This window comes from Sebastes umbrosus, chromosome 22 (genome assembly GCF_015220745.1).
Source record: "Sebastes umbrosus isolate fSebUmb1 chromosome 22, fSebUmb1.pri, whole genome shotgun sequence".
NCBI lineage: Eukaryota > Metazoa > Chordata > Actinopteri > Perciformes > Sebastidae > Sebastes > Sebastes umbrosus.
In genome coordinates this window covers 11394097-11407855 of record NC_051290.1, presented here as the reverse complement: position 1 = coordinate 11407855, position 13759 = coordinate 11394097, and the positions used below count along the sequence as shown (strand labels likewise).

At 37.7% G+C, this 13759-nt stretch overlaps 1 protein-coding gene across 1 annotated transcript in view; it reads right to left on the bottom strand.

The window, feature by feature from the left end:
- Positions 1-13759, bottom strand: part of LOC119482166 — an 88992-nt gene that overhangs the window by 73241 nt on the left and 1992 nt on the right. The window contains exons 2-5 of the mRNA XM_037759587.1: positions 13418-13453; positions 12974-13246; positions 10538-10789; positions 9833-10093 (exon numbers count right to left, since the gene is read on the bottom strand). Of these exons, the coding sequence (XP_037615515.1) occupies positions 9833-10093; positions 10538-10789; positions 12974-13246; positions 13418-13453 (822 nt within the window). The remainder of the gene's footprint in view (positions 1-9832; positions 10094-10537; positions 10790-12973; positions 13247-13417; positions 13454-13759) is intronic.

The following is a 13759-nucleotide window of genomic DNA, read 5'->3' as shown; positions in this document are numbered from 1 at the left end:
TTTATAGCTGAACTATCACCAAGGTACTGAAGCTCAAATATTTCAAACAAGTTCTTTTTGCTGATTTTTGAACCAGCCTGCATTAAAAAACAAAGTGATATTATACTGTACCGACGAAGAAATACAGGAAATAAACACTAAATACATTTTAATTATTATATGTAATAATCTGTAGTCTTGTACCAAGTACAACAGAATATCAAAGCCATATGATGCACTTCCTTTAAATGATCTGCTACTAGGTTAACTGTACAAAATACTGGCCTATAGGATAGCAGAAGTGCAAACAATAATTACACAAAATACTGTTTAAACAAGGATGTGGTTTTTCATGTTGTTATCTATTTCCATTGGTTTTGTTCATACAGATGTCTTTATTGATCTGGAAGAAAAACAATTTAGGGTTATGTAACAACTAAATGTGCTTTATGACGTTTTACTCATGTCACTGAGTATTTTTTAATACAATTATCTATGGTGGTGTCAATAGTGTCAGGCAGGCAGCACAACACACAATAAAAACTTTCATTATATAGAATATTTATATGTAGTACAAAGTATTTTGTACTTGACTGTACCTGCAGCTGATCTTGTCGTCACATTTTCGTAAACTCTCTCCTCTGGTTCATTATTCTCCCCTGTTGGAAGGATCAGATGAATGCATGACAAGACAATTATCTACTTTATTTAAGTACAAAAGCATCTCAACTATTACAATTGTCGCTACATGAAATCTTTTCTCTACATCTTTTTATCGTAGTATTTCAAACTGCTCCATGTTAAACACAAAGTATATACTGTACCATTTCCAGGTTCTTCAGCGCCTTGGATTGTTTCATAGAGACACAAATCACCTACAGAGCAGTGAGAATCAAGCCAAAGTCATTTTAATCACTTGAATCCAATTATATGAATTCTACTATCTTCTAAAACAGATAACCAGAAATAGAAATGTTAGGTTTAGAGTTAACAATATAAAAAATAAAAAAATTATCAGGATTAAGGCTGACCACGGAGAAGAGAAGCATATACTCTGCTTTGGGTTTCATCCTTGTTGATCATGTGGTCTGTAGCAGGACCCTGATTGGTGTTCTGAGACCTGGTGGGCCCAAAACAGGAAGTAAATACAGTGGATTTAATAAGGAACGTGCAATTTACTGCTGTTATGTTCAGAATGAGAGAAGAGAGTGTTGTACCAACCTCTTAAAGCATGAATCTGTAAAAAAAGAAAAAGAAACATTTGCTGTTACATGGTTTTGTATTGTAAATTGTTCTATTGTTACTACAGCACATGTAAATACATCAGAATCAGTCTATTATCAGAAGGAAAAGATCTCACCTTTTGACTTTCTGTAGCAGTACAGAAACAGCAGCAGGAGAATAATCAGTAAAACTCCACAAACCAGTCCAACAATCAACAGCACAGGAAATGGAGAGCTCTTTTCAGGCCCGGACGCTGGTACATCTTTAGAATATACACACAAATACAAATACAGTTACACATAAATCATGAATAGATAGTATTAAAACACATACACTCAAATACACTTGCATAAACCCTCGATTAGGGTTGGATATCGTTTGGATTTTAACAATTCAGATTCTGGTTTCTAAACGGTTTTTGAATCAGATTATTTGAGGGGCTCATAACAGGTCACATGCTTATTTCATAGAAAAAAACTATAAAATTCATATTCATTCAGATTCACAATGCACTTCATAAAGCTTTTGGAACCTGTAAATGAATTTTGTAGAAACTAAATCAAAATCAAACTCACATTTAACTGACATCCAACTCTCTTTTGACGTCCAATTCCGCCAACCTGGTGGTGACTCTTTTCCTTCACATCTATAAAAGCCTTCATCTGACTTTGAGACTGCAGAGATAATCAGCTCCCCATTGGTATGATATTTGATGAGTTTGTCATTTTTATAGAAATCCACATCATGAAGAACCTTTTCTGTCTTCAGCTTGCAGCCAAGAGTGACAGGATGTCCCTCAGCTACAGGATGGACAGGGCTCACCAGGATAATACCATCGTCTATGAAAAAATCAAAGAATATGAAGTTTAGGTCAGAAAGATCAGCTGGTGCAGGTTGAACAAGTTGACGTACAATGATGAGAATACATTCAATATTTTTGAATTTATTATACAGATGCATATAGTAGCTCCCCAAATACCTGGCATTGAATGATGGAAGAGGTGGCACTTTGGTGATGTACATTGTTACAATTATATTGAATACTAAATATGTTCAATGTGAACTTTGTGGCAGTGTGCTACAGAATGGTCTACTAACTTATTATGATTGTGGGTGTAACTGAGGAGCCAATCTAGAGTCGGATAACTCTATAGCTACCTCGAGTATAAAATAAATGATGGATGGATATAGTCATAAAAACGCAATAATATCTATATGATATTTTGTTAGAAAACATTACACTGGAACAAACTAAGTTTGTTTAATGGTTTGTTAAAAGAGATATCAAATTACTCATTTTTAAATAATTTTGGTTAATACTAGTCACCTACAGATTTCAAACTATATGATAGAAAGTTGAAATACTTCAGAAACAAAAATCTTTTAATCAAAACTCACATTGTATAGTGATGTTGACTGCATTGCTGAACTGTCCTGTTTCAGACTCACACCAGTACACTCCACTTATCCAGGAACGGTTTATGTTGCATGTGGATCCAGTCATTGTCCCCCAGATAGTACAGTGTGACAGGGAGCCATGATAAGAAAACCTTATCACTCTCCACTTGATGGAGTTTCCCTCACAGCTCAGTGACACTAACTCTTTGACGAAGTGCTGTGCTCTGTCAGGACTCACTGTGAGAGACGCTGCTGAATGAACATCTGAAAAACACCACACAATGATGGGAAAAACAAAGCACAACAAATTAAGATTAAAAAGACCAAAATAAAAATAATCTCTTAGGTTTATGTGGATTTGATCATTTTCATTGTTGAGGCTTAAACGGCTCTGAATTGTCTAACAGTGTAACACAGAGCACATTTATGCAATTAGTGCAGGGATGGCATGTATGCAAACTGTACAGGAATCAGCAGTTCAAGAAGGCATTAATGCAAGCATGCACTAATTGCTTTACTGCCCTCTGGGTGTATAACATCCACTTGAATCCCAAAAAGAAGACGCGCAGAAGAGAGCAAGCATAAAAGGCGAGTGTGTAATTTATGTATACAATGCATTTTGGAGAGAATTGTTGAATGTAAAGAAAATCTGTGTTGTTGGTACCATGCCGTTGTTGGTGGGCTGTTAAGGTAGACCAGCTATTCTCCTTTAAGTGACAGGCTACTCCTCTGAAATTTGCTCAGCTTTTAATTAAATATTTTTAATTAACTATTAATTATTAACATCTCTAGTCCAGACTAGCAGATGCATCAGCCAACATCGTTGTTTTTTAGAAAGTAATACTCAACATTTGACCTGATGCTGGTGTGTGGGAAAATGTCTCCACAACAAGTACATTTCATCCATTGTGCAATAATGTAAAAGTCAAAATAGACCTACCTCCAGACCAGACAAACTTAGGTTTACTGTAGTCAGAGTGAAACACCGGATATCCTCTTCCAGCTCTGCACACATATCCTGCTGTGTGTGTCTGTCCATGAACGATGTAGGAATCCTGTTCAGTCCCACTGGTGCTGCCAGGCAGCAGCTCATAACTGTAGGAGTTGTTTGATTGTTTGGGAACAGCCTTATACCAGTAGAACCTCCATCCTGCAGATGGATCTGTAACATTGCAGTTCAGAATTACTGAGTCTCCAGGACTCAGCCATAATGGAGACACAGTGAGGACAGGCTGAGGTTTCTCTGTAAGAAAGGGATTTCACAGAATGAAGACATGTTGTGATGGATCGTTGGTAGTTTACATGCACTGCTTGTGTCACAGTAACTTTTTTTGCCAAAAATTCAATCAGTGTGACTGTGAAATAAATAGCTGATACTGGACAGTGCAGGTCAGGATTCCTCAAAGTCTTTCTTGTAAAGGAATCAGGGATAAACTAATTATGGATATAAACAAGTAAACAACGATTAATTGCAAACACATACACCGTTTATTTGAAAATAATAAAAAGTGCAACTTCAAGACCTGCTGATTCAGTTCTCAAGATACATGCATGCTCACGCTGCAGAGCCGGCAGAGCTGGCAAGCTGGCGCATGTCGATGACGTCATACACAGGGAACGTGAACCGGAGTAACATTTTACATTTCTTTACTAATAAAAATGCTAAATACATCCATATAACGTTTGTGGTGCCTAAATACAAATTCTTAGTATCGATACAATCGATTATTTACCTTGCAAATGGATTTTAGATCGATATACGTCCCCCGTGAAGGACAACTTGCCGAGTACATATCGATTTAGTTGGATCGTAGGAATATAAATCGATACATCGATGTAGTAGATGAATCGTTACACCCCTAGTGGCTCATAAATGAATACGTTCTTTTAGTGAACTTGGTCATGGTGGTAAAACTTTGATCACTTACCTGATACAGTTAGAGAGACTTTAGTACTTTCTTTTCTAAAAGGTGTTGGACCCTTGAGAGAACCAAAGCACTGGTATTCACCACTGTCTCTTGTATCTACAGATTGTAATGTATATCTCTTATCCAAGTTGTTGCGGAGAAATCCATGACCGTCCTTCATGAATGTGTACGACCAATCGGTGTCTTTTCTGTCCCTCATGTCACATATGAAGGTAACAGACTCTCCTGTAAAGAAAGTGGACCAGCTTGGCTCAATGGTCAGCACAGCATCTAGAAACAAACACAAGATGCAGAGAGTGAAATGTGTTTTCGTTTTATGTCAATGTATTTATCGTACATTAACAAAACAGAGCACACAGAAATAGGATGTGGTGAAGAGTGATACAGTTGGTGGAGATTCGTCTTGAGTGAATATATAAAACAAGACAATTGTACAATCACCTTGAGCGTGTCCACAGTAGAGGAGGATATTAAAGGTACTGTTTGTAACTTCTTACACTGACACTCTTATAAATCATTGCGGGTCGGTGTCCTATGCGCGGTCGTGTGTGGCTACGCTGTTCCAACACAAACTACACGGAAGCACCAAAACCGCAAATTTATATCTAGTGAAGCCCGTCTGTTAAACAGTGTCAACTCTTCCTGCTCCAGCCCCCCGACCGCGGCCAGAAGACACAGGGGAGACCGTAGCTTTGGTCTACAGGGCCGGAGTCGATGTTGTGTCTGCTCCACTGCATGCCTTCACTCACACACCGTGCTCGTTCTCACTCGCTATCTCGCTCCACCTCTCACGTGCATGCGCGCTCACTACACACTGCAGACGAGTTAGTATCTCTGAGAATATCTAGTGAATGTACAGTGGTCGTTGTGCAGAAATAAATGCTGCAGCTCCTCCAGACCAACAAAGGTTTCCCGTGTCATTTCCTGCTGCTCAGTGAATAGACTGTGCTCCGGAGCGAGTAACGTTATCGTGTCCGACTAAAACTCCGGTGTCTCCCCTGTTCCTTCTGACCGCGGTCGGGAGGCTGAAGCAGGACAACACTAGGATCAGCAGTGATTCATGGAGAGATCTTTGTCTGGTCAGCTAACATTACTGCCAAGCAGGTGAAATATAGAGCGATACTGTGGTTTTAGCTGGTGTGTGTCGCCTCATTGTGTTGATCAATGCTCGTTCATGTCTATGTGGACAAGCGCGAGCAACAGGACGCTGACTTTCGTTGACTTAACGGCCACAGGTGTCGCTATTAACAAGCAATTTCTGAGTCCCTTTAAGAGCTAAAATAAAGTTTGAAACTTTATCAGACATTATCAAATTGAGAGAAACAAATCAAATAAAAATAATAATTTACATTCAAACAGAAATATAAAATCAACAGAGAAAATTTTACGGTAGGACTATCAAAGTTAACGCGTTAACACAAATTTGTTTTAACGCCACTAATTTCTTTAACGTATTAACGCAACTTGCAATTTTTAGGTTGTAGCTGGCTCAGTTTTAAAGCTAGAGTGAAGATACTGGTATCATATGAAACTACAAAACAAACCTAAGGAATCCATTGATACCAACCAAGTCATACTGGCTTGTCATGAAGGAGGTTAAATAACACTACAAAGTTAGGTAGAGTTTTGGTGAGGAAAAACTGGCATGGCCATTTTCAAAGGGGTCCCTTGACCTCTGACCTCAAGATATGTGAATGAAAATGGGTTCTATGGGTACCCACGAGTCTCCTCTTTACAGACATGCCCTCTTTATGATAATCACATGCAGTTTTGGGCAAGTCATAGTCAAGTCAGCACACTGACACACTGACAGCTGTTGTTGCCTGTTGGGCTGCAGTTTGCCATGTTATGATTTGAGCATATATTTTATGTTAAATGCAGTACCTGTGAGGGTTTCTGGAAGATATTTGTGTTGTTAATTGATTTCCAATAATAAATATATACATAAATTTGCATAGAGCAGCATATTTGCCCACTCCCATGTTGATAAGAGTATTAAATACTTGACAAATCTTCCTTTAAGGTACAATTTGAACAGATACAAAATGTACGATTAATTCGCGATTAACTATGGACAATCATGTGATTAAAAGTGATTAGATATTTTAATCGATTGACAGTCCTAAATATATCCTAACCTCTGGCATTTAAAAAGTTTTATCAATGGCAACAAAACAGAGAAAGTCACTGAAAGTTTTTCCACCTTAAAGCAAGTAGTTACGTCTCATATGAATATGAGCTCAAATGTTGTCTACAAATAATTTTCCTAAGAGGAGCCTATCTGTCTTTCCTTCCATTTTTACTTTGACATGTTCACTAACTTAAAACAAAGTTACTCTGCTTTTGAGAAATGCTTCTACTTTGTGTATCGTAAAGCATCAAAACGTAGCTTTGGTTCGGACGTTTTCTCCAACTTCCTCCTCTAAGTCTGTTCTTCCTTCCCTTTTACACAAAGCTCACATAACTAGACCGGGTTTGACCACAGCATACCTGTAATACTTAATTGTATGCACTTATTTGTGCATGTAATACTTCATATTCCTACTGGTCAAAATGTGAACAAGACTTTTCAAAATGTACCTTAAAAATTGTTTTCAAGTATTTAATAGTCTTATCAACATGGGAGTGGGCAAATATGCTGCTTTATTCAAGTGTATGTATACATTTATAATTGGAAATCAATAACCAACACAAAACAATGACAAATAGTATCCAGAAACCCTCACAGGTACTGCATTTAGCATAAAAAATATGCACAAATCATAACATGGCAAACTGCAGCCCAACAGGCAACAACAGCTGTCAGTGTGTCAGTGTGCTGACTTGACTATGACTTGCCCCAAACTGCATGTGATTATCATAAAGTGGGCATGTCTGTAAAGGGGAGACTCGTGGGTACCCATAGAACCCATTTTCATTCACATATCTTGAGGCCAGAGGTCAAGGGAACCCTTTTGAACTTTTTCAGTTATAACTGGGGTTTTTTTAAATCTCAGACTGTAACAGTTTACAAAAAAGAAACTTAATCAAACTCACATTTAACTGACATCCAACTCTCTTTTGATGTCCAACTCCACCGATCTTCTGGTGACTCTTTTCCTTCACATCTATAAAAGCCTTCATCTGACTTTGAGACTGCAGAGATAATCAGCTCCCCATTGGTATGTTTTTTGATGAGTTTGTCGTTTTTATAGAAATCCACATCATGAAGAACCTTTTCTGTCTTCAGCTTGCAGCCAAGAGTGACAGGATGTCCCTCAGCTACAGGATGGATAGGGCTCACCAGCATAATATCTCCATCTGTTAAAAGATCAAAGAATAAGAAGTTTAGGTCAGAAAGATCAGCTGGTGCAGGTTGAACAAGTTGACGTACAATGATGAGAATACATTCAATATTTTTGAATTTATTATACAGATGCATATAGTAGCTCCCCAAATACCTGGCATTGAATGATGGATAAGGTGGCACTTTGGTGATGTACATTGTTACAATTATATTGAATACTAAATATGTTCAATGTGAACTTTGTGGCAGTGTGCTACAGAATGGTCTACTAACTTATTATGATTGTGGGTGTAACTGAGGAGCCAATCTAGAGCCAGATAACTCTACAGCTACCTCGAGTATAAAATAAATAGTGGATGGATTTTGTCATAAAAACGTCAGTGGGCAATAAAATCCATATGACATGTTGTTAGAAAATATTACACTGGAACAAACTAAGTTTGTTTAATTGTTTGTTAAAAGAGATATCAAGTCACTCATTTTGAAAAGAATTTTGGTTAATACTAGTCACCTACAGATTTCAAACTATATGATAGAAAGTTGAAATACTTCAGAAACAAAAATCTTTTAATCAAAACTCACACGGTATAGTGATGTTGACTGCATTGCTGAACTGTCCTGTTTCAGACTCACACCAGTACACTCCACTTATCCAGGAACGGTCTATGTTGCATGTGGATCCAGTCATTGTCCCCCAGATAGTACAGGGAACCAGGGAGCCAGATTCAGATAACCTTATCACTCTCCACTTGGTGGAGTTTCCCTCACAGCTCAGGGACACTGACTCGTTGTCAAAGTGCTGCGCTCTGTCAGGACTCACTGTGAGAGACGCTGCTGAATGAAAATCTGAAAAACACACAATGATGGGAAAAACAAAGCACAACAAATTAAGATTAAAAAGACCACAATAAAAATAATCCTTTAGGTTTATTGTGGATTTAATCATTTTCATTGTTGAGGCTTAAAGGACTCTGAATTGTCTAACAGTGTAACACAGTGCACATTTATGCAATTAGTGCAGGGATGGCATGTATGACCTGATGCTGGTGTGTGGGAAAATGTCATCACAATAAGTACATTTCATCCATTGTGCAATAATGTAAAAGTCAAAACAGACCTACCTCCAGACCAGACAAACTTAGGTTTACTGTAGTCAGAGTGAAACACTGGATCTCCTCTTCCAACTCTGCACGCATATCCTGCTGTGTGTGTCTGTCCATGAACGATGTAGGAATCCTGTTCAGTCCCATTGGTGCTGCCATGTAGCAGCTCATAACTGTAGGAGTAGTCTCCTGGTTTGTGAACAGCCTTATACCAGTAGAACCTCCATCCTGCAGATGGATGTTTAACATTGCAGTTCAGAGTTACTGAGTCTCCAGGACTCAGCCATAATGGAGACACAGTGAGGACAGGCTGAGGTTTCTCTGTAAGAAAGGGATTTCACAGAATGAAGACATGTTGTGATGGATCGTTGGTAGTTTACATGAACTGTTTATGTCCTAAAAAAAAATTCTTTATCTCCAAATGTGTAATACAGGTGTGAAGGTGTACTGCCTTAAAATATATTAACCAAACTAACATTTAAAATATTTTGTTTACATTCAGCAAAATAAAAATGATGACTTACTGGAAGGTACTCTCAATGTGAAACCTTTACTCCACTCTGTTGAAGACTTTTCACTTTTCATTGTGCCCTTACACCTGTAGTCTCCACTGTGTGATGATTTAATCATGTGTTCACTTGGATTTTGAGGTGTGTATGAGTTGGGTGTCCATTTATACTCCCACTCAGCGTCTCCTCCATCCTCAATTACACATGCAAGAGTGATCGTCTCTCCAGAGTATATCTCAGGCCAGTTGGGTTGCCGGGTCACAACAGCCCTGTTAGTGACTGTTCATGATCAACAGGCCCCAAATACAAAAGATAGAAAAGGTTAAACATAATTTTTTTTGGGTTAGTCTTAAATCGTATTAATAAGTACTCTATGAATTATCAACTAGACCATTTTTTTCTTACCGACTGGATCACTGTACTCTGTGTAGTAAACAGGATCTCCTCTTCCTCCTCTGCACCAGTAGAGTCCTCTTTGTGGGACACGGATTTGTCCATTTGAGAGGAGATCATCATCTTGTGTGGTCAGGGGTTCAGAGGTTTTGTTGCCTCTGTACCAGAAGTATTTCCAACCAGATGATGACGGTATCACAGAACAGGTCAAGGTCACATTGCCCCCTGCTGGAATGTCTCTCCTGTCAGCGCTCAGTTGGGCCTTTGGTTTTGCTGTTTAATTTAGAACAAAGACATAAAAAAGGTAATTATTGTCTCTGTGAATTAGTCCAGTTTGAATGATAATGAAAATGAATAATATAATCTCATCCTTCCTTCTTGGTGCTACAGGTAATTATAGATAATAATATATAAAATAATGAATCACTGTTTTAAATCTGTATATATAATTAAGGTATAGTAAACTCATGAAGATCAATAGAAACTATGCTCATGTTTCACACTTATTAACCACTGAAGTTGTTGTTTAAGTTAACCTAACATGGATTAAAGTGAGTACAAACACACTGTGAAAATGGATGACAGTTTTAACACAGCCTTCTCTTTTTTCCATTTGTTAAGTGTTTAGTGTCTCTAAGATAATTCAGAGAAATCATCACTCTGCTTCACTCTGGGAATGCTACATGTCTGCTACTCCTTAGTATTAAAATTACTTACGTTTCAGTTTTATTGGATCCGATTCTTCGTCCTCATCAAATTTACACGTGTAAGAACTCCCATCTGACATTAGTTGAACTGTGTTTTTTGATATAATCGGTGACTGATGGTTTGGGTCAATTTCAATAGGCGATCCGTCTTTGTAGAAGGCAGCATTCTTCCTAGTTGTCAGATCACGATGCCGACAGCGAAGAGTCACTGATTCTCCTTCGAACAAGGTGGATGCAGGAGTTTGTAGGATCACATCTTTGTCTGTGTAACACAGGTCATACCTTGTTTTAGTAAGTCAGTTAAATTAAAGGAACATATGACCAAATGTTAAAATGTATCAGTGATCTATGTTCTCAATAGGGCTGTCAATCGATTAAAATATTGAATCGTGATTAATGGCATGATTGTCCATAGTTAATCGCAAATGAATCACACATTTTCTTATCTGTTCTAAATGTAGCTTAAAAGGAGATTTGTCAAGTATTTAATACTCTTATCAACATGGGAGTGGGCATATATGCTGCTTTATGCAAATGTAAGTATATATTTATTATGAGAAATCAATTAACAACACAAAACAATTACAAATATTGTCCAGAAACCCTCACAGGTACTGCATTTAGTATAAAAAAATATGCTCAAATCATAACATGGCAAACTGCAGCCCAACAGGCAACAACAGCTGTCAGTGTGTCAGTGTGCTGACTTGACTATGACTTGCCCAAAACTGCATGTGATCATCATAAAGTGGGCATGTCTGTAAAGGGGAGACTCGTGGGTACCCATAGAACCCATTTTCATTCACATATCTTGAGGTCAGAGGTCAAGGGAGCCGTTTGAAAATGGCCACGGCAGTTTTTTTCCTCGCCAAAATTTAGCACAAGTTTGGAGTGTTATTTAACCTCCTTCTCAACAAGCTAGTATGACATGATTGGTACCAATAGATTCATTAGGTTTTCTTGTTTTATATGATCCCAGTATCTTCAATATCTAACTCTACAATTGAGCCCTCAACAACATAAAAATCACAAGTTGCATTAATGCGTTAAAGGAATTTGTGGCGTTACAACGAGTTTGCGTTAACGTGTTAGTATTGCGTTATCTTTGACAGCCCTAGTTTTTAACATAATTGGAAATTCAAAATTAAGTTGGAGACAGAAGAAGTTTGCCAAGTAACTCTTACTGTAATAGATAATGACTCTCATGGTTCATTAAGTAATAAATGAGTACATTTCCCCTGGAGGAGGCTCCACACTCACCTGCCCTGTTTGATACATTACTGTTATCACTGATAAGGAGAATTAGTATCCAAACTAGTTTTTACATTAGATTAACAACATTTAAACATGAAATATGAACACTTTGCTAAACAGGGTGATCATATCAACGTGGCTCATAGGGGTGTAACGTTTTGTTTTTTTACAACGATACGATACATATCAATTTCCATGGTTTCGATACGATTCAAGGACAATGTTTGGCTCATCTACAGCGATACGATACGATTCAATGACTAGAAATCTATACAGTAACTTATTTAAAAAAAAAATTCAATAAGTATGACTGTGAAATAAATAGCTGATACTGGACAGTGCAGGTCAGGATTCCTCAAAGTTTTTCTTGTAAGGGAATCAGGGATAAATTAATTATGGATATAAACAAGTAAACAACGATTGATGGCAAATACATACACCTTTTATTTGAAAATAATAAAAAGTGCAACTTCAGGACCCGCTGATTCAGTTCTCAAGATACAAGGCAGTGCAATATTTAACAAAAATAGAATAAACCAGATTCTATTCAAGTTAAATGAACGAAGAAATTGATATCATGACAGGAAAAGGGTAATTTTCTCTGAATAAAAAACAATTTTGCACGGGGAAAGCGCCTGTGGGTGTAGTCGCCCTCGTCAAGTGGATTGATAACACCTCGTCACGTAACGCCCCCAAAGTGAAACTCTGCCGACCGGCTCCTCTGTACCGCAACGCCAGCAGCTCATGCAGACCGGTGCCCGTCTCCCTCCACGCCGCTACCGGGTGAGAGAGCGAGGAGTCTCGGCAAAGGGGCGCCATTCATCTGCATGCACGCTCGCGCTGCAGAGCCGGCAAAGTCGATGATGTTATACACAGGGAGAGTGAACCGGAGTAACGTTTAACATTTCTTTACAAATAAAAGTGCTAAAAAATACATCCATGTAACGTTTGTTGTGACTAAATACAAATTCTTAGAATTGATACAATCGATTATTTACCTTGCAAATTGATTTTAGAACGATATACGTCCCCCGTGAAGGACAACTTGCCGAGTACTTATGATGTAGTTGGATCGTAGGAATATAAATCGATACATCGATGTAGTAGATGAATCATTACACCCCTAGTGGCTCATAAATGAATAAGTGCTTTAAGTGAACTTGGTTATGGTGGTAAAACTTTGATCACTTACCTGATACAGTTAGAGAGACTTTATTACTTTCTCTTTTAACATCTGGTTGATTCTTGAGATTACCAAAGCACTGGTATTCACCACTGTAGCCTGTATCTAGAGGTTGTGATGTATGTCTCTTATTAAAGCTGTATCTGATAAAAAATTCACGACCATCCCTCTTGGTTGTGTAATACCAATCGGTGTCTTTTCTGTCCCTCATGTCACATATGAAGGTAACAGACTCTCCGGTAAATAAAGTGGACCAGTTAGGCTCAATGGTCAGCACAGCATCTAGAAACCAACACAAGATGCATAGAGTGAAATGTGTTTTCCTTTTTTGTCAATGTATTTATCGTACATTAACAAAACAGAGCACACAGAAATAGGATGTGGTGAAGAGTGATATAGTTTGTCGAGATTCGTCTTGAGTGAATATATAAAACAAGACAATTGTATAATTACCTTGAGCGTGTCCACAGTAGAGGAGTATATTAAGAGCTAAAATAAAATTAGAAACTTAATCAGACATTATCAAACTGACAGAAATAAATCAAATAATAATAATAATAATTAACTTTCAAACAGAAATATAAAATCAACAGAGAAAACTTTACGGTAGAGCTGTCAAAGTTAACGCGATAATGATGCATTAATGCAAATTCATTTTAATGCCACTAATTTCTTTAACTTATTAATGCAACTTGTGATTTTTAGGTTGTAGGGGGCTCAGTTTTAAAAATTAGAAGATACTGGCATCATATGAAACTAGAAAACAAACCTAAGGAATCTATTTGTATCAACTAT